Source organism: Rhinolophus hipposideros, assembly GCF_964194185.1.
Source record: "Rhinolophus hipposideros genome assembly, chromosome: 7".
Lineage (NCBI taxonomy): Eukaryota > Metazoa > Chordata > Mammalia > Chiroptera > Rhinolophidae > Rhinolophus > Rhinolophus hipposideros.
The window spans coordinates 41,036,936-41,059,367 of record NC_138053.1 but is presented as its reverse complement, the minus strand read 5'-3'; the positions used below and the strand labels follow the sequence as shown (position 1 = coordinate 41,059,367).

The 22,432-nt window shown below is 36.9% G+C and overlaps 1 protein-coding gene across 1 annotated transcript in view; it reads left to right on the top strand.

Annotated features, from left to right (window-relative positions):
* Positions 1–22,432, top strand: part of ADGRV1 (adhesion G protein-coupled receptor V1) — a 503,044-nt gene that overhangs the window by 199,146 nt on the left and 281,466 nt on the right. The window contains exons 76-80 of the mRNA XM_081054450.1: positions 339–456; positions 1,953–2,124; positions 7,719–7,961; positions 12,817–13,224; positions 17,756–17,940. Coding sequence (XP_080910576.1) covers positions 339–456; positions 1,953–2,124; positions 7,719–7,961; positions 12,817–13,224; positions 17,756–17,940 — 1,126 coding nt within the window. The remainder of the gene's footprint in view (positions 1–338; positions 457–1,952; positions 2,125–7,718; positions 7,962–12,816; positions 13,225–17,755; positions 17,941–22,432) is intronic.

The window sequence follows — 22,432 nt, the reverse complement described above, 5'->3', positions numbered from 1 at the left end:
TTCTATGAGGATATACTGATTTTAAACAGTGAGCAGAGAGAAAACGTCAAGGACTGTCAAATACAGAATCTCATCTGAGAGAGATGAGCACATATGTCAGTATGGGGACAAGGATTTCATGTGTTTTTCTTCCGGTCTTCTGTTCTCAAAGTGTTAGCTATCTTAACGTTATCATTCTAATTCCGGTCTACTTTTAAGAAAGATCTTTAAACATTATAGCTCCGCCCACTCACTTGTGAATTTCTCACTTTTACACTATCTGAGCTGGAAAGATTAGTGAAGCATTGGAGATCCTTTAAAGATTTCAGTATATTATAACTGTCCAGTTTTCTTTTCAGGAAGTGATCTTCAAAATGGCATCATAGGATTCAGTGAGTCGTCCCAGCGCGGACTCGAGCTGGCTGAAGGAGCTGATAGGAACAGACTGCATCTGATTGTCACAAGGCAGCCAAACAGGTGTGTATATATACAGGTGGAAGATGTAGCAGCCTGTGTGTCTATATAGTATCTAATTTGAATTGATAAGATAGTCAAGGTAGGAAGAAACGTTGATAAAAGAAGGTAGTGCAGAATTTGGTATGTCAGTTTTCAGATGCTCTAGTTCTTCATCTGTGATTTAACACAGTTGGTTTATGAGTGTGACTTAGGGCTACCTTGAACATTCTGTATTTCTTAAAGTACCATACAAATGTCAGATTATGTGAGTCATCACTTTGTCATAATTGTTATTCTCTGATCACTCTGCATGCACAACCATTTACTGTTAGGGAGACTTGGAGTACCAAATTAGCCTGCAATTTAATATTGCGTAGTACACATTTTCTGAATGCTCATCACACCCATGAACTTAGTATGCACACATATACATGTGTATGCATGTGTGTTTGTCTTCTTATGTATGTGTGTATACATATGTATATAAAACCTTTTTTCATTTTGGGCCTAAATAGTCTCTGAAAATGAAGATTATCTCTTGCCATTTATTTTTATAAAAACCATTTTTAGCAGTAATGTTTTTTCTTTAGAATAATTCTTGTTAAAAGACAAATGAGGGCCGGCCCGGTGGCTCAAGTGGTTAGAGCTCCATGCTTCTAACTCCGAAGGCTGCTGGTTTGATTCCCACATGGGCCTGTGGGCTCTCAACCACAAGGTTGCCAGTTTGATTCCTCGAGTCCCACAAGGGATGGTGGGCTCCGCCCCCTGCAACTAAGATTGAACACGGCACCTTGAGCCACTCCCGGATAGCTCAGTTGGTTGGAGCGCATCCTCTCAACCACAAGGTTGCTGGTTCGACTCCTGCAAGGGATGGTGGGCTGCGCCCCCTGCAACTAGCAATGGCAACTGGAGCTGAGCTGCGCCCTCCACAGCTAAGACTGAAAGGACAACAACTTGAAGCTGAACAGCACCCTCCACAACTAAGATTGAAAGGACAACAACTTGACTTGGAAAAAAGTTCTGGAAATACACACTGTTCCCCAATAAAGTCCTGTTCCCCTTCCCCAATAAAATCTTTTTTAAAAAAAAAAAAGACAAATGAGTGACTTTGGGTGGTGAAAACACAATACAATATACAGATGCTGTATTATAGAATTGTACACTTGAAACCTGTATAATTTTATTAACCATTGTCACCCCAATAAATTTAATTTAAAAAAGACAAATGAGGAACATTGTGCTTGAAGGCAGAGATTTGCTATAATTTTAATTTTCATATTTCTGGTATACAATAGGCATAGTAGGCAGAAAAATATTTCTCGTTTTCACATTCCTGGTACGTATATTTCAATAAATACTTATTCAGCATTCTTTACATGGTCAACGAATGCCAGGTAAAGTAAGTGTATGCCTTAAATTCAGAGATACACTTAAGCACAGTGATAACACATTCTGCATTAGACACAGGAATAGCACACTTTGTGACTGTATTTGCCTAAGTTTTGCTTTGTTCCTAGGGCCTTTGAAGATGTCAAGGTCTTTTGGCGAGTCACATTGAACAAAACAGCCACCACACTCCAGAAGGATGGTGTGAACCTGCTGGATACACTTCTGTCTGTTTCAGGGACGACAACCTGTACAACAGGTCAAACAAAGTGCTTTATCCCCATTGAGCTCAAATCAGGGAAGGTAAGAAATGATGAGCACAGTATTGTCAACTTATCATTGTATTTCTTTAGAATTATAATTTTAATGCCACTTTACTGCAACTTACACATTGGGTATGTGGAGATCCTTTGTGTCTCGCCTAGCCATATGTCTGATTCTCTTTGCTGGGCAGTGGACTTAAAACTTAGAATTTATTACATTAGAGAATTTTTTATAAGTAAATTCATATTGTGCACCTAAAATTAATACATGTTATATGTCAATTATATCTCATTTTTTTTAAAAAAGCCCTTCTGTTTTTTTTCTGTTTCTGTTTCTTGTCATTTCCAAAATTCTTCCTGGCCCACCTGCGCATTGTGTGAATGGTCCCTTGAGTCATTTTCAACCAGATTAGTTATCTCCAATTCCTCTGAATGTTTAGTATTTTGCTTTTATTATACCCATAAATTTGATCATTTCCCATTATACCCATTAATGTCATCACAGAATGGAAGTTCTTTCATTATTTGTATATAGTTAGAAAGTTCAGTTTTGATCAAGTGAAGAGGTACAAAGGCCATGCTTCCTGAGCGTTTGGATAAATTTCTATTGGTTCATGTTGCACATGGCACCCAGGAGACAAGCTTCCCCCCTCTTTCCAAAAGAATCTTCATTATTCAGTTGGTATTGGTCACTGATGACCTCAAGCGTTAGTCATTTAGTAATTGTGTGTGGGTTTTTTAAATGACTATTCTATGATACTTTAATGCCTAAGGAGCACTCAGTATTATATGCTCTTTGTCTCTTACTTAATTTACTAAACTCAGATATTTAATACAAAAACTAGTCATAATGTTATAAATGTTCAGAGTATCATGGTTTCTTTGTACGTGCCAAAGACATGCAGAAGACAGCATGTACTTAAGACAGCAGAAGAAGCATGTACAAATACAATTGCAGTTGACTCTTAAATAATGCCGGGGTTAGGGATGTCAACCACGCTTGAAGTTAGAAATCTACTTATAACTTACGGTGGCCCTCCCCATATGTGGGTTCCCAATTGTGGATTGAAAATACAGTTGACCATTGAACAATGCAGGTTTGAACCTCTCAGGTCCATGTACATATACAGGGATTCTTTTTTTTTTTTTAAGACTCAGATTCAATTAATTTTAAATACTTACTAAATGATTTTCTTTTTGCTACTTGCAGTCGTGTCACGTCACTGAAAGTTCTATTAAGCTGGTCTTTTGTCTTTTCATTTGGCGTTACAAATCCCTGGAAGGATATTTCATTTATAGCAATAACAGACCCATCCTGACCCATCCTGATTTTTCCTGGTCGTAAGCCATCTAATCAACTACTGTCCAGGGACTTTATATCTTTTATCAGAAAGAGTTTTTGAAGTCTCAATCTATGTACTAGAGATATGCGTGAGACTTGATGGTTGGTAAAGGTGCTGCTATTCTGAGCTACCTTAGTAGTGATAGAGCTAGGAAATAAGGTTTTTAAACTATTGAATTCCAACTGATTTTTGCACTCTAATTTAACATATCATTTTATTGTATTTTACTTTTCTTGAGTTGGAGTTTCATCAGCTAAAGATCTTATCACACTGAAAAGGAGGAACTAAAATTTCAATATTCACAACATTTGATCATGTTATTCTACTTGAAAACAGCTAAACCCTCTTCTGTGTATTTGCTCAAATGGCTTTATGCCTTCCACAACTCCCGAGCCCCACATTTCCTCTCCCCTTAAGGACTAATTAGAACATCAGTTCCTCCCTGATGCTTCCCATGATATCGCCAGTTAGAATTCTTAATTCTCTAAATTTACAAAGACTTTATGTGTCCTTTTCTTATGGAAGTTATCAGTTATATGCAGGATCAAAACTTCATTATCTTGACTGTTGGACTCTAAGCTGCTTGAAAATTAGAACATGGTTTTTATTAATATTTGCATTCATCCGATCCTCCTTCATAAATATGTGTTTCATACATGAATTATTGGAAATTCTGTTCTGCATTTTTATCTCAAGTAGGAATTTTGGTGAATTAGAATCTTGGACATATTTCACTAAACTTAAAACCTCTGTCTCATACAATAGATGTTAACCGTAGAATTATGAGAAAAGACTTTGAGATCAAAGCCAGTTTAATCCTGTATTGCTGTTTGGACAAATGTCTTTATCAGTCTTTTGCTGACTTAGTTCTTTTGTGTGTATTTAGAGATGACAACAATTTTCACAGAGTGGAAATACCTTATTGGTGACAGAGCCAGGTATAGTAGGTAAACATGCCGAAAAATGGAGAATTGTGCTTTAATACTGTTTGAAGGGGTCTCTACGTGCCAGAGAGGGAAAGAACAGCCAAATGGATGGTCTTAGAGAAGCTGAAAGGAAGGAAATAGGAAACTTAGAGTGTGGGTGGGAGAAGAGACTGCTTCCTCTGAGCTTGCCCACCTTGCAGGAGAATACTAAGGGAATTCCTAGATATTAAAGATATTATAATTAAGGGGAAAGAGAATGTAGTAGGCAGTACATAAGATGCTACTTGTATGTTCTTTCTCCTAACTCGGGAAATGCTACTGAGCCCATATCCAAGTAGTTTCAGTTAGGCAAGAAAACGAATTTGGTCTCACCTCTTATTTCTCTCTCCAATGTAAAGTTCAAATCCTAGAATTGAGTTTTCTCCTGTAGTTAATTTTCAAGGCATTTTGTTCTCATTATCTTCTCAGCTGGTAAAAGGCAAGATATAGGGAAGAGTAATACACATTCCAGTTTTAGTAAGAGAAAATTTTTTAAAAGAGAAGAAGGTTATATGTCTAGAAGAATGGAAAACATATGTTTTAAAAAAGTACTATCAGCTTCTAATATACATTTTAACAAATTGCATTTTATGACTAGAGGGAAACTTATTACTCATCCAGTTCAAATTCTTCTCTTTATGTCTGACAAACTGATACCTAGACATAGAAATAAAGCTGGTTCTGCAGACACGTTCTTCCGCAGTGGGCTTTGAGAGATTATCTGGAGGTCCCAGAGAGCGGCAGAACTAACCATTCCTTGACTTTTGACCTAAGAACCATCTCTTTATTTTTTTTAATCAGAGGAAGGCCTCCAAGGATACCGAGCTTATTCTTGGAGGTAGTATGGTGGTTAAGAGTTTGTGCTCTGATGATAGAAGATCTTGGTTTAAATCTTAGCTCTTCCACTAATTAGCTGGGTGACTTTGGACAAGTGACTTATCCTTCCTGAGCTCCTGGGTTTGATGTGATTAATAATAGGGCTTAGATTACACGGTATAATGAATGAGAGGCTCTTTGCACAGTTCTTCACAAGGAGTTGGCCCTTCATAAGAAAGGATTGGTATAATTATCATTCACAATGGATGGGAATGAAGCGCAAGGCAGTTTAATGATTCACTAGTAGCTACGGTGATACTATGGTAGGGGAGTTATAACACAACACCACAACACAGCAAACACAACTCATCATCCATAGACTTATACTAGCGATTAACGGTCATTTCTCATAAACTTAATCCAGTCTTGTGACCCTCAACTCAAAGGTTTTTACTCTGTCATATCTTTAATTATCACCTCTACAGTTATTTCATATTTTCATTTTCAAGTTATGAAGAACTGAAGTAACTTTCCCTAGTACAGGATTAGAACTCATCTTTTCAAGTGCCCCTTCCTTCTGCTATATCTAACGGTTCTATATTAACAAAATGTGTAAAGGTAATAGTTAATTAACTGAGGAAGTACACTTTTAACCCACAAAATCTGTTTAAAGTAAACAGATTTTTCAACATGTGTTGCACATATTTTTAAAAATATTTAAGTAAGGTATTAGTTCCTTATTACTTTGATTGTTTGCTTCTAAACAAATATGAGCCCAGAAGAAAACATTTTACACTAGCGGGGCAAAAGATCATCCTGGAATGCTTCTGACCCAACTACAAAAGCACCTTGCCGGCAGTTACACGGGAAATGGGTTCTTGTGAGTCTCCAGTCATATTTAAGTCTGGGGAGATTCAGATGTGAGTTTGGGTTTCCCAAGATCCTCTTACATTGTTTGAATAGAGTATTTCTTTGTAAAACTGGAAGATTCCTTTTGTCTCTAGTCTAATTATGTTTGGTATCTGTCTTTACATTGTTCAATTTTAGACAGTTTCTTATTTAGGTTACAACATATTCTTTTGACTCTAAGTGGTTATAAGTAACATTCTAATCATCATCACAATGACAAGAAATTTTTTATGAAAAACAAAGAGTCTATGTTGCAATGTAATATGCTGAAAAATAAAATAATGCAACATTCTAGAAACCTTAGTTAAGTGAAACAATTGTGAGTTAAGGCTCCCTTGGCCATTAGGGAATAATAGTTCTTGAAAATAGTGACCCCTACTTTCCTAGTGTTTTTTTAGTTTAGTTATTGTATTTGCCAAATTTAGTTTCTCAAAAGTGGGAGACTACAGTTTTCTCTATATTTCAATATTTACTGATAGTTAATCAGAAATGGTAAAGAATGATACATACTGTAGGAAAGCGAAACATATTTCTTTAGACAATAAAAGGAGATTAAGTTCATTTACTGTGTGACTAAGATAGGACTTATTCTTGGGTAATACTGAAGAGTTTGTTATATTGTTTCATGACATCATAAGTCTCATTAAAATAACTAAACAAATGATGAATGAGGCCCCTGCTGATAAGTAAAAGTGATGCAATATATCAAATAAGACAATGACAAATGCAGTTGAAAATGTGTCAGCCTAGCTTCATTGAGCTATGTCGGGAAACTAACAATGCTGCTGAGATGTTTAGATTATTGTGTAAGAGTAAATAAGTAAAGATAAATGATTGACAGTATGTTTAAAAATGAACACAGGCTTTAGAAAATAAATTATTTGAACTGAGGTGAAAGAACGAGGTGAAACATGAGCAAATTATAATCCAGCAGACTAAATTTAGACTTATTTGATACTGAATTTTGGGAAATTTTTGAAAAAGACCTAAACTTACAGAATTGACTATTATCAATATTTGGTCATATTTATGTAAAACCTTTTATTCCACAGCCTGCCCTGTCCCCAACCAATCCCTCCAACCCCAGCCAACTACTGTCATGGCATTTTTTTGTTTTAAAATATTTAAATAGATGTGTATCCATTAATTATATGTAGTAAGCTTTATGTAAGTTTTAATTTTACATTGATTGTATCATGTTACGCACCTTGATTTTTTTTCCCAGTCAATATCATGTTTTCAGATCCATCCACATTGAAAAGTATTGAAATAGTTCATTCCTTTTAACTATTAAACAACAGTTCATGTATGAATATATTTTATTTATACTTTTGCTTATTGAAGTACACATAGGTTGTCTGCTAACATTGATTTTCTGGTAAGAAGCTCACCCAGAGGTAGTAATGATGTTTCTTAAAAAAAGACCAAAAAAATAAACCCCATGGTAATCTAAGAATTTAATTCTGTATTTATACAGAATGTGTTTCTAGATTGATATTTATTTCTGTAATTGTGTATGTGAATAATACTAATTCTTAACATCAGAATTATCTAAAAGTAGAAATATATTTGTAATCATCCTTTTTTCCCCCCATCATCAGATACCTCAAGTTGAAATGCATTTTTTTGTGGAACTGTATGAAGTAACTGCTGGAGCAGCAATAAACAATAGTGCCAAATTTGCACAGATTCAATTCTTACAAAGTGTTGAACCTCAAAGCCTTGTGTATTTTTCTGTGGGTTCTCGGCTGCCTGTGTCTCATAAAAAGGCCACTTTCATCAGTTTGCAAGTGGCCAGAGATTCTGGGACAGGATTGATGGTATCTGTTAACTTCAGTACCCAGGTAAGCATGGGATATCTAATAACATACATTAAGGTTTTCTTTAACTAGAGCATGTATAATGAAATGGAGAATAATCAATACAATTATTTTCTTATGATTCCATGATAATTCTCATTGTTTATTACATTAAGCTGTATCCTTAAAACAGTTCCATTTTTTCACTTATATCACGTTTTAAAATGATAGTGTTTTGTATTGTTCTTTCTTTTGCAAAAGTCTGTTGTACAATGCAAGCTGTCTGCCATAAATCTGTTCTGTAAGATTTCTAGAGTTAAAATCTCTTCTTCTTTTTTTCCCCTCAATTTATTGGGGTGACAATTGTTAGTAAAATTACATAGATTTCAGGTGTACAATTCTGTATTACATCATCTATAAATCCCATTGTGTATTCACCACCCAGAGTCAGTTCTCCTTCCATCCCCATATATTTGTTCCCCTTACCCTCATCTCCCACCCCCCACGCCCAAAATTTCTTCACAGTGTTACTTTATCAAACTTGAAACAAAAAGTAAGGGTCTTTGTTATTGTTTATAGCTGAACTAGTTGACAATCTTCTCCAGAACTTCAAACACTAACTTGTCTTTATGTTTCTTGAAATCCATGAGTTCATGCAGTCTTACTGCTGCTTTTCACATCTATCCTATTAGGTGACATCAGTTGAAATAAAGGGAGTAGGTGGATATCCAGGGACTCAGAAGAGCGTGCTGTGTAACACTAAGTGACCAGATCCTGGGGTTAGTCCAAACAACCATACACCTTTCCAGCATCATTTTTTAAACTTTGTTTTAGCAGCAAAACTCTAATTTATTAAGACAAAGGATTATCTCACTCTGCTTGAAGCATGGTGGTGGGGATTGGAACCTGTCCACCTTAGCCCTTGCTTTTTTTTTCTCCTTGACTCATATAACTCCAAGAAATCCACAGTTTGAAAACTTGTTCTGGACAGTGCTACCCTTTCCTCTGTTTCAAGATCACAAATCTGGTCGCTTTTTAATCCTAAAGGTTTTTTTGTTTTTGTTTTAACAAACTGCAGTTTAGTATGTGCTTGATTGTGTCACTGCTGGATATTTCATGAACATCCTGTGCATGAAATACAGCATACGTGCAACACTTTGCTGCAGCGATCACGTGAGTCAGGGATGGGAAGTGAAGACCAGAGCTCTGGGTGGTAGTAGGCTATCCTGGAAGCTTGCCAGGCAGAAAAGCTTGTCTTTATGACAGCGCCCACAACTGGGTTGACAAGACGACGAAACTATCATATGAGACTCTAGAAATAAACTCTATTATAAATAGCTCTGAAGTGGCATGAACACAAAGAGAATGATTCATAGTGGCAAGATTTTTAGTATTTTTCCTTTTGAGCATTTAAGATAGGAAAAGGAATGAGAAAAATTATGTGCTTCGTTCTTCTTCTTCTATGAAATTACATCATCGCAGGCTCACTACTTTGTAGAGCGAAAGAAGGGAACTGGAGATGAAGAACAGAACAGATGATGCATCTTTTAAGCTAGTTCACAGTCAGATAAAAGAGAAATTGAAGTTGCCAAAATAAGAAACTGCATGCCACTGTCTCGGTCATATTTACTTATATTCTTTCTAGATTCTTCATAAATGATTCCTTGTAAAACATGTGCTGTCAACACGTATGTAACTCATATAACATTTTTTATAACACTATAAAAATCAACAGGAAGGACCCCTGTGGTGATGGGAAACTTCTGTATCTTGACTGTATCAGTGTCAATATCCTGGCTGTGATCTATTGTAGTTACCAACTAGGTAACTCTACCAGGTAAAGGGTACAGGAGATCACTCTTTTTTTTATTTCTCATAATTGCATAGGAATATACAGTTATGTCAAAATAAGTTTCATTTTAAAAATTAGAAACAAAAGTTTCACGTATCTGGTATTATTTTATTTTCCTCTCAGTTCATTGCCCCATGTGTTTTCTCTCTCTGAATGGTAGGCATCTACTAGAAGACAAGACATACAGTTCTATTTTCCAGTAGCTGGCAAGAATGAGGAAATCATTGTGGACCAAGTTGCTATTATATTGCAATGATACCAATATTCATTTTACTTTAAATAAGTTTTCAGAATGTAGTTAAAACAGTGGCTATCATATACATACCCTGTGGTAGGTCAGAATTCCCAGTACATAAATATTCTGGTCTTAGCATGAGTTCCCTTATATCTATATATTTATGATATAAAGTTAAGGGATATAAAGATTTGAGGTAATGAAACTATCACTCATTTCAGTTATCATTAAATTAAATACACCTCTGGCTAAGCCAAATTTGAAAACCAATTTCAAATCCTTTCATTTTTATATGTGCATACTAGCCCAAACCACACAAGTTCAAGAAAGAACATGCCTTTCCTCCTTATTCTCACATTGCCTGTTCTATTCAAAGGCTATTTCTATATTGATTTCCATTGTTGCTTTTAAATTGCATAGTGCTGCTTGTTTTTTCTTAAATATGTATTTTATAAATACAATTTTGATTGTTCCTTCTCCTTTAAATGTCTGAATTGCGAAATAAATACCACCGGAAAATAGTGGACAGAATATATTCATATTGTTTATAGTAGTAAAGGCACCACCATCTAGCTTAAGAAGTTCAGCTTTAATAGGATGAAAGAACTAGCCGCCATGAACACTTCTCTCATGCCATCCTGCTTTTACGTGGCAAGATGACCTCTCCTCATCTTGCAGATAACCACTATCCTGAATTTCATGTTGAATTATTCCCTTGCTTTTATTTATAGTGTTACCACCTACCATATGCTGATTAGGTTTACCTGTTTTGGAAATTACACAAATGAGTTTCTGCCAATTGTATTGTCTTATGGTATGCTTTGTTGCTCAACAATAGGTTTCTGAGAAATACCCATGTTAATATGTGTAGTTTTTCACTGTTACTGTGACATAGTATGCCAATAGACACTTAGTTTATCCATTCTGAAGCCAATAGACTTTGGTGTTAACTTCCTTCCGCGAGGCTTTTTTTTCTACCATAGTGCTGCAGGTGTTCTTAAAAACCCTTTTTCTTCCTTGATTTTTTTTGTTTTTCAACACAGTTGGTCACTTCCTCCTACTAGAAACATGCTGTTCTCTTTTCAGCTTCTGGAGCACCACACTTTCCTACTCTTTGCTTACTGGCAGTTCCGTCCTATTGCCTGTGTTGGTGTTCCTGACCAAAACATCTGGGGGTGTATCTAAGACTCATTCTTTAGCTTAGACCATCCAGACCTGTTTTCTTTAAATATCTGAATTTTTATCAACACCCATTTCACCACCCCGATTCAGATTCATGTATCTGATTACTTCTACTTGAGATCTGCATTTGAATATCTAAAAGTCATCTCAGGCTTATGTATAGTAACTCTTGATTTCTCCATTAACAACATTTGCCCCAGTTTTCCACCATTCATCCAGGCAAATAGGTGAGAGTTATCTTCAGTTCTCTTCCTCTCCACCCAACATTGAATTAACCACAAAGTCCTACTGACTCTACAGTCAAATATATTCCCAATCTGAGCACTTCTTACTCTTCATATTCATACAACCCTACTTCAAGCTCCCATTATTTTTTGCGTGAGCTAATGCAAAAACCTCTTATCTCTTCTCCCTGTCTCCATGATCATCCCTGCTACAGCCTAACTATGCACAAGAATACTCATGAAAATATGAAATAAAATGTGTTACTCTTCTGATGGAATCTTCCAGTGTCTTCCTGCCACAGCTTGTGTAATGGACATGCATGATCTGTTCCCTGCCCAGCTATCCGATGTCAGTTTCTTGTGCTTTCGTTCTTCTTCCAATCACATTGATCTTCTGGCTCTTCCTCTCACATTCAAAGATGGTTCCCACCTCAGGGACTTTGTAATTGCTGTCCCCTCGGCCTAGAATATTTCCCCTCCAGATCTTTATATAGCCTGTTCCCTTACATCACCTAGGTCTCTGTTCAAATATCACATCAAGAGCTTCCCTGATCAACCTTATCTAAAATGGTACCTTACCATCACCCTACATGCCCTTACCTACTCTTATTTTTCTCCATAGAATTCATCTTCATATAAAATTATATTGTTAATGCTGTAATTTTTGTTCTGTCTCTGTCCTCTGAAAGAATAGGTTCTGTGAGTTCAAGTATTCTATTAATCACATCTGTGTTTACAGTATGCCACCTGGCCATGTCCTAGGAGTTTGATATTTGGTGGCTCAATAGTAACTAAATGCACATTACTTTGGTTCTTCCTTGACTAAATTCTCATGTTCCAATTTACAAAAAACTTTGAATACCCAAAATTTGTAGAAATTCAGAGGTATACATGCCTAAGGTCATTATTCTGTAGGGTATTTTCATATCTAAGTGTAAACAAGAGATCAATTTCTTCTGCTTCCTCCTATCTCCCCTCTGCCTTTTGTTTACTCCCCCAAACCCCATCTCCCCAAAATTTCTAGGTGAGAATAAAAATGTAATCATTCCCTCTTTTCCTCCATACTTAGGTTTTGCAACATGTGTTATTTAAAGCACAATTTTTAGTGTGCTCACAATTGAAGAAATTCTGTTAGGGCAGTAGTGCCATTTATTTTCTAACTCTTTCTTGATTTATTCTAAGGCAACTATCTTTCCTAGCCTCATCACTATGTGATTTGTATATATATATCTCTAATTTATCTTAGGAGATCAAAAACAGTATAAAACCCCATGTTTTAAGTAGTAATATTGTTATGACCCATCAGTTTGTTTAAGAGAAGTAGAATTTGCTTAAATAATAAGAATTTGTTTAGGACAAGGTCAGAAGTGTTGGAGGTTCACTGAAGTGGTGTTGTTTAATTTCTAGGAGTTGAGGAGTGCTGAAACAATTGGTCGTACTCTCATATCTCCAGCTATTTCTGGGAAGGATTTTGTGAGAACTGAAGGCACTTTGGTCTTTGAACCTGGCCAGAGAAACACCGTATTGGATGTCATCCTAACTCCAGAGACGGGGTCTTTAAATCCATTTCCTAAACGCTTCCAGATTGTGCTTTTTGACCCCAAAGGTGGGGCCAGAATTGATCAAGTGTATGGGACTGCTAATGTTACTGTGGTCTCGGATGCGGGTTCACAGGCCGTTTGGGGGCTTGCAGATCAGCTACAACAGCCCCTGGATGGTGACATTCTCAACAGAGTACTCCACAGCATCAGCATGCAAGTGGCCACGGAAAGCACAGATGAACAGCTCAGTGCCGTGATGCATTTAATAGACAAGGTAAGAAGCCCTTGCAAGTGTCAGCAATTGGTTTAGTAAGGTTTAGTAAATTAAACAAAATTAAAAAAAAGAAACACAGCATATACACAGTTATAATGTCAGTTATCATGAAATTGTAGTAGAGTGAAATTTCTGAACGTAAGAGTGGAATCCATCGTATCTGACACTGTACTTCTCCTTTCATGTGACTTATGCCTGCTTGGAAACCTCAGTCTCAACTCAGAGAGTGAGAGATCAGTAATCTGTAGCAGGAAGGGCAGGCGGTCCAGTGTCTGAAAAGAGGCCTCAGATGTCAGAAACTACAGGGTCTGTCTGATTCTCCAGAAACTGGACAAATAGCTTTTGAAATTGTCTCAGTTTTTTGAGTCCATAAAATGAGAACATGAGCTACATTCAGTACATAGTTTTTCCTGTTGAAATGCCACGGAACAGGAGCTATTGCCCTCTGCTTGGCCTTTGATCTGCCTGGGCACTGAAAACTTTTACAGAAAAGGAAAACTCAGGTATGACCAGGTGATTTTAGGTATTCAAATGGTGTGGACTTAGACCAACCAGGTTTAATTTTAAACCTATTTATTTATTTACACTTTTGCAAATGATGGAATTAAATGGCACTGTTAGATCCTAAGAATGTAAATGAAAGAAAATGTCTAAAAAGAGTTCTTAATATTACTAAAGAAAAAAAAACTCTTGTAGGGTTTTTTTGGGGGGCTTTCTTATCAAGGTATTTCTTATCAACATATTTATAAGTAAAAACTTTTGAGTGCATACATACGAATTTCTAAATACTGTATTTCTTACACAGTGACCTTTAAATACTTAAAATGTTTGCACAGGGTTTTAGATGATTATGCCTATTTTACTTATTATAGTATCTCTTAAAATACCATGCCTGAATGGTAGAAAAGAAAATTAGAAAGCACACAGCAAGAAGAGGAGGACTTACCAAATAGCTTGTAAAGCAAAGAGAGGTGACTGCTCTTTCACACGGAGTTCTGGAGATAAGAATTCACTCTGGGAAATAGTATTACTTAAATTTTCTAATGATGGAAAGGCATAGGACAAGAACAAGTTGATTTTGGCCAAGAAGAGGAAAGGAATGTACAATGCACTACATTTTAGAATACAGAACCTCATTTCATGTGACTTAGAGGAGACATAAGGACTTTTGCTATTTTTTTCTCAGTAGGTATTCTCAGGAACACTTGAAAGAGCACAGGAATAATATGTGCTGTAAAAATGTAATAGACTTCCCTCCCCCTCCAGTGGTCTCCGTTTTTGTTTTCTCTCCTGACATAAATTTTTTTCCAATGGTGATTCAGAGTCTCCATTTTTTTGTAAGCCAATTTTGATAATTTGGGAGGTTCCTTTTATTGTTAATGTAAAATGGCCTTTATGACCAGAATACTTTTTCTTACCATATATATTTTTTATATGTCTTATAAGTCAAGATTTATTTTTCACATTTATTTTATAATCACACTAACAGTAATGTAGACTTAGCTCTATATTTTACTGCCTGGTTTTGTATTTCATGCTTGCAATAATTTTGACTGACTTTTGTGCAAAGGAAGCCAATTTTTGTTATTTTAGAACAAGCAAGTGCGGGGGGATGTTTTGAGTCAGGGCAGGGTGGCCCTCACCAGTGTCTCCTGGGCCATTCACCATCTCCATGCTTTTAGATAAGTGAGCTATTCTCTTTCTGCCTCAGTCTCCTTGTCTGAAAACAAAACAAAATAACACTGGTGAGACAGGTTAGTTAGTATGTTGCTAGGTAGACAGGGGGTTCCTGGTATAATAAACAAAAAAATCAGCCATATCCTAAAACTCCAGGTTCTGGAATGTCTCCTTCACTCCAGGACAAACATATGAGAATATACCTTGAGGTTCATAAATTATCTCAAATACCTTTTGGCCGGACAAAGGAGCAGATCTGATAGATAGGAATGGGTTATTTCGTTGATCCCTTCAGGATGGGCAAACAAGACTAACCTAATAGATAAATTCCCTTAGAAGGCTCCAGCCCCCTTCCCCAAGCAGGCAAGGAAAGATATAAAAGTAAGAGAACTTTTACCTCAGTCACTGGGCTTCCCAGTTTTGGGTATCCCTCCTGCTCAGGAGCTGCAACCTCTTCTCCTGCCTTTAATAAACTATCTTCATTTACAACTCTTTCTCCCTGGTCTGTGTGTCTATTCTTCGGCTTCATGAGACATGATCCCAGCCCACACCCAGAAACTGCTGGCAGCTCCTACATCACTGGTACTTCCCTCACAAGATTGTTGTGAGAATTAGAGAAGTTAATATAACATGCTGAGAACAGCTCCCATACAAGCCAAGGGCCGTGTGTGTGTGTGTGTGTGTGTGTGTGTGTGTGTGTGAGAGAGAGAGAGACTTTTACTCAAAGAAACTTTGTTTTTCCCTTGAATATTAATGAAAGACTTGGGGCTCCAGAATTCTTGGGTCACAGCCTTTAGTTTTTTAAACTTCATATGTTTCTCTGGTGGCTTCTGTCATTTGCAAAAAAGTGATGTCAAACTGATTGTTTGTTCCTCTGTTAGTAACTTTTTTTCCTGTCTGATTTCTGGTAGGAATATTTTTTAACTCTTAAATAATATTTAAACATTACCCAGATATATCTGGTGTTGTTTCTTTTCCTGACTTTCTCTGGTATAAAGCAAGCTCTGCAGTTTTAGATCAGATTATTTCTTTAGTTTATCAAGGAACTGTTCTTTTTTCCTTCTGTTGGCCCTTTTTATATGCATGTTATAACTTATGGATTTGTCATATTTGTCTGTTGTATTTTTTCTGAGTCCTGGGAGAATTTCTTGAGCTTATTTTTTGCTTAACATATTCAGTTTGTTTCAGTATCCAATGGGTCTCATTGTCTCCACTGTAATTTTTCCTCCATTGTAAATTTGTATTCTGTATCTTTTATCATTTTTTCCTTGTGGATTAGTCTCCATTCATCCTTACTATCTTTGAGATGGCTACTTGTATTATAAACTTAGATCTTGAGTTCAACTATTGTCTTGGCACTATGTAGATAACCTCAAAAAAAAAAGGGGGGAACATGAACCATTTCCTCAGTGTACTCTAGTCAGAGTAACAGACAAATAATTTCAGTGTTGTCATAAATTTATTACTAAAGGTATGTGCAAGTTGCATAGAGAGTTATCATGTGTATGATAAGGCAGGTGGGGCACAGTGTAGAATCCCCAGAGAAGGTGATGACTAATTTGGATTTTGAAGAATTAATAGGGAATTCTCAGGTATGTCGGAGTGGAGTAGAATAATAAGTCAATGGCTTCACATTCATGCCTAATCAGAGAATAAAGTCGGGGTCCCCATCATTCTGGCAAGGAAAATATAATAAATCATGGTGGCGATTTTTTTCTCTTACTCTCCTTGTCCCTCAAACAAGAAATAACCCAGTCCTTTAAAGTAGAAAGGCTCATGCTTGCTTACAGATAAAGGTAAGGATGCCAGGAGCTCTACACTACTCTTAATTAGAAAAGGATTTTCTCATTTAATGTTTTAGAATTTTAGTAAAATGTGCTGGCTTCTGTTCATTGAAGCACAGGTAATCAAGAATAATCTTACTTCTATTCTGGACAAATATTCTTGTATTTATTTCCTTAGTTGTTGGTCAAAAGAATGACTCCTTGGGGTAGATGTAAAAGTGAGATTAATTTTGACTCATGATACTAATTACTGTAGTTAAAAATAAGTGATCTATGCAACGATTTGAGGCTTTTATCTGGTTATTGAATAGAAATATTTTGGTGATTATGCCTTTCCTTCATAAATGGCTATTTATGCTTTTCAAAGTACAAATGGATGTATTTGAAATATAATTTTGATACTGATTTCTTTTAAATTCTTCATAAGTTCACCCTTATTTTGCTAATGGTAATAACTGCTAATAAAGAACACATGCTGTATTATACCATATATACCATGTAAGCAGTTTATTTTTTTTATCATTTTTTAATTTTTTTATTTTATTTGTTTTTAAGGGGAACAGGACTTTTATTGGGGAACAGTGTGTACTTCCAGGCCTTTTTTTCAAGTCAAGTTGTTGTCCTTTCAATCTTAGTTGTGGAGGGCCCTGTTCAACTTCAAGTTGTTGTCCTTTCAGTCTTAGTTGTAGAGGGCGCAGCTCAGCTCCAGGTCCAGTTGCCGTTTTCTAGTTGCAGGGGGCACAACCCACCATCCCTTGCAGGAGTCGAACCGGCGACCTTGTGGTTGAGAGGATGTATTCCAACGAACTGAGCCATCCGGAAGCTCAGTGGCAGCTCAGCTCAAGGTGCCGTATTCAATTTTAGTTGCAGGGGGCGGTGCCCACCATCCCTTGCGGGACTTGAGGAATTGAACTGGCAACCTTGTGGGTGAGAGCCCACTGGCCCATGTGGGAGTCGAACCTGCAGCCTTCGGAGTTAGGAGCATGGAGCTCTAACCGCCTGAGCCACCGGGCGGCCCAGTAAGCAGTTGATTTTTGAAGATATATTTTCATACTTGGATTTTTTTCCAGATAACTGTTGAAGGAAAAACTCAAGCATTCAGTATTGAAAGCCGAAATCTTTTCTACGAGATTCTTTGTGCTCTTATTAACCCAAAGCGCAAGGACACTAGAGGATTTAGTCACTTTACAGAAGTGACGGAGAATTTTGCCTTTTCTCTGCTGACTGATGTTACCTGTGGCTCTCCTGGTGAAAAGTAAGTATATTCTAATATACTACCTTATACGAATTCCTTCACAGTTTATAAAGTAATGGGCAATGCAAATTGACATATACATGATGTAACTAAAGATTACGCCATCAATACATTGTACCTAATGAGCAAATGAAGTTAATTATTTGAAGAAAACAGCAACTGCATCAAGAAAATAAATTTATACTGTCCACAATATATCACTCTTGTTTTGAAAGTTCTTTTTAAAAAAATGTCATCTTGATTACTCTCCTTTATATAATGAGTAGAAGATACATTATGAATAGAAAAAAAGGAAAATGATTCCAATCTTTAGACGCGTTTTGATGTGCTGTTAATTGTGCTTCCTCTTGAGTTACGGTTAAGTTTCACCCGTTTGGAGGCAGCTCTCAGAATGTTGTTGAGCTTCACACTAGTTGTTCCATGGCTGCAGTTTCATAACAGAAAGCAATCAAGCAGAAAGAAAGAAATAGAGTGTGGCACATGTCCATTATTAATTATATGATTAATTTTGTAACTGTATGTTAATATTCTTCAGAAGTCATAGTGTTCTAATTTACATGCATCAGGTAAATTGGTCAGTGCAGTACAAAGATCTAAAAATGTTTATTTCTGTTTGATTTAACACGGTTGATAGAACATGGTTGGAAATGGAGATTTCTCCTCAGTTCTCACAGAGTAAAGATATATTGTTTAAAAAGCAATGACTATTATTTAATGGGACATATATGATTAAAAGTATTTATAAATCTCTATAAAGTTTATTTTTTATTTACTAATGGATACTATTATCAGGATTCATTAAGTCACATTGAAATTCAGAGATATTTTGAAGACTACATTTAAAAAAATTTTGTATAGTAATTTAAATCATCTCTTTGTTTATGGGGCCCTTTATGAACTGATGGGTTAATTAAAATATTGGTTAGATATGTAAAACTTTTAGCTTTAGTTCTTAGATCACAAGGCACATGAAGTTCAAAGAGGTAGTCAATCCAGATATAAAAAGGTTACAACAGAGATCAAAGAATAAAATAAGAAGAATTAATAATAATTATAACTGATATTAACTATATCTCTGCTCTAGTCCTGACATTGAATTAGATTGAACAATATGAAATTGTCTTTTTTTCCTAACTGAAAACAGTGTAAGATATTGAAAAGTTTTCAGTTTCGAACTAGTCCTTACTAAAAAGTTGTACATATATTATTTTATTCCCACAAAAGATCATTTTAAGTAGCTAGCCATTCAAGGTAGAGTTAGGGCCTTTATTCCTATTTATAGACGTAGCAGCTGAGGCTGGGGAACTTACACTGTGTGCCATCGGTCACACAATTAGTCCATGGTGAGGCCTGGGCTCAATCTCAGTCCTACTTGATGCTACAGCCCGTGCTGGCCACCATGCCACGTGGTCAGAGGATGACATAAACCACTTGCTTTGTAACAAATCCTCCACTCCTAGCCCCTGACTCCAACGTGCTCCAGACTTTCATCTCAGGTCAGCGCCAGGGTGTGACTTGAGGTTCAGCTACAAGATCGGCATCCCCTACTCTGTATTCTTTTGTTAACCCTGATAAGTGAGTCCTGGGGATTGAGGTTTTCCTAATGAGGAGCATCAGCAAAGCATCTGACCAGTTCTGCCTGCGCTTTTCGGAGGCCCCTTCTCCATTACTCACCACTGTTCCTCAGTGTCCATCGGAGACCAATGATTAGCAGTTCAGCTCCTCGGTTCCATTTATAAATGTCTCTCATGTCTTCAGAAACCTCTGAAATGGATCATTTCTTTACTTCAAGTAAGTTAGCACTGAGGTCACTGTGTGTGTGTGTGTGTGTGTGTATATTTAAGAAATATTCTGTTGGTGTTTTTTCCTCGCACACTGGATGCATCTGCGCTATTCTGTGAAGTCAGTAGTTCATGGCTTTACATTCCCCATAGTCCCAGGCCTTTCTGTTTGTTTTTATATATTTCTGAAAGATCACCAGGATATGGAGGTTGTGTTAGATGTGAGCCGTCTATCCTGCTGTGAATGTTGGTTCCTATATCTGTGTCCTTAAAGGCCCAGTGAGAACCCAAGAGAGTCTAAGATGCACAAAAAGAGTGGTCTTTTCTGTTTTGTTCCTAATGTATTTGCAGAGCCTACAACAGTGTCTGGTACATGGTAGATTCTCAATGGTCATGGTAGAATGAATGAATAGAATGAATGAATAAATCAATGGTTCCTGCCATGTGCTTCCTTTACAGAGACTTAACTTTCATTCCAACTTGTCCAGAAAGAAGAAAGCATGTATGATGGCAGTTAGGCAAGAATAGCATGGTGTGTTTGGAGAGATCATCAACCTTTAAAGGTTGAATGTAGAATAAGCTAGATTGTGTGTGTGTGTGTGTGTATCAGACTTAGGATTTTAGATCTATCATTTGAGGACAATGTTAATGGTTAAAGAATAGGATAAATCAAAAAAATAGGAAGGTTGCATAAGGGATAATTGTTCAGGTAAGAGAAAATGAGGGCTGAAATTGAGTCAGGGACATGGGGAGTATGGTACCTGGAAAATAATTGGGTTGTAGAATTAACTTGTAGGTGACAAATTGAACGTAGAAAATAAGAGAGAGCTCAAGACTAGTTTTTCTTATTCAGGAAACTCTAAAGATATCGACCATTCTGATATATATCATGCACACATTGCCTTACGCATTATTCAAGGGCATCTGCTGAGAGTGAAGTGTTTGGGAATTGACAGGGATATTGAGGAGAATGATGGCGTCTAGAACACTCACTTGGCAGTAAGTAAAAACAATGTCAAGTGGCATCAAGGGCCAACTGAAGTTGGTCACTGTGGATTTGTAGTGGTGCCAGTAGACATGATAAAGTGGGTTTACCCACTGGATTTTCCCCCTGGACTTCAGCTTGGATATAAAGCGGATTGTGGAATTGATCAAAGTACGTGCCGTAGAAGGGCATGGATAAAGGAGGTTAAGGAGTCAGGGAGAGAGCCCAGGAATCCATCTATTATGTCAAGGTTAGGGTTTCCAGGTGGGAGTTCCCGTCCGTTCTCAGGAATTGTTTTGGCTTTCCCGTTCCCGAATCCTGAGATATAAACTGTTTTCTGTTCTCCATGATGAATCGTTTCCACAAAGTGATGCCTGATACTACCAACCACCTGGGTTCAAGCAGCCGATTTTCCTGATTTGCCGACCAACTTTTCTTGGGATTCGGGAATGGGAAAGTGAAAAAAAATCCTGAAAATGAGTGGTAATTCTTTCCTGGAAACCCTAGTCAAGGTTGAGAGCAGTCACTATGCATGTGATATTCTCAATAGGCAGACATAGCGGGTCCACGATGGTGCTGACTGGGCGAAATCTCATCAGATTCTAGTGAAGCAAAAGTGGGGTATGTAGCCACATGGCTGAGGTTCACTGATCTCAGCCACACTGGACATGGTTGAGGGGTCTGCAGGGCAGCTTTGAGCTGAGATCACCAGTGGAAACGTGTGAAGCTGCGTGGGGAGAGGAAAAGACAAATTTTAGGTTGTTTTGGAGGTGTGCAGCCTATACAGATTGAAGTGCTTCAATAGGAGTCTTGAAAATAAGGGTCTGGAGTCCTGGATTAAAGATTGATGTTTGAGGGCATCAATTCAGATGTGGTAGTTAAAGCTAATGTGGTATTTTGTTGTTGTTATTGTTTGCCATTTAAAGAGGAAATATAGCTGTAGGGAAAAATCAGTCCTTGTCCTCACCCTGCTTTCTCAAATCTTTAACTGAAAATTCTTAGCTTCATTTCCCTAGTTAGAAGTCTTGATCAGGTATCATTTAGATCCATGATATAATTATATGTACTCTACATCTATTGTGGCCTATATAACAATATTTAATGCATAATTTTTATCCCAATATCCTCTTTCCAGGCAGTTTTCAGATCTGATTCATCATTGTAACTCTACACTATTTGCAAACAAGATGTATCAGATTTTCTGGAGGCCTGGTTAAAAAAAACACACAGATTCCTAGAACCCACAGCACACTCCCCAGGCAATGGTTCTGATTTAGTAAGTCTGGGGTGTTATCTAGAAATCTATATTTTTAAACAAGCTTCCAACTGATTTTTACACACACTGAGGTTTGGAAGCAATTTCACCGAGCACAGGATCTTATGCCTAGGGGATGTTCAAAATAATTGTTAAATGGATAAAGATCACTGTTCAGGGCTCTTTCACCTACCAGTCACATGGTTAAATTAGCAATGCTCTGATGGGTTAGAAAGGGGTGAGGTAAACTCTTGATGAAAACATAGCTCCAGATATATAAGGTTTATGGTATTCCTAAATAAAGCAGAGGGTTTCTCTTTAGTGGTGTACCTTTTCTTCAACCTGTTCCACCAATGGTAATATGACTAACAGAAAAATCCATTTTATAGCACAGATTGTATCTGATATCCATGAAACAGCTTTCAAAAACCCATGTTTTAGGTTATAAGAGGGATCAGGCAAGAGGATGCA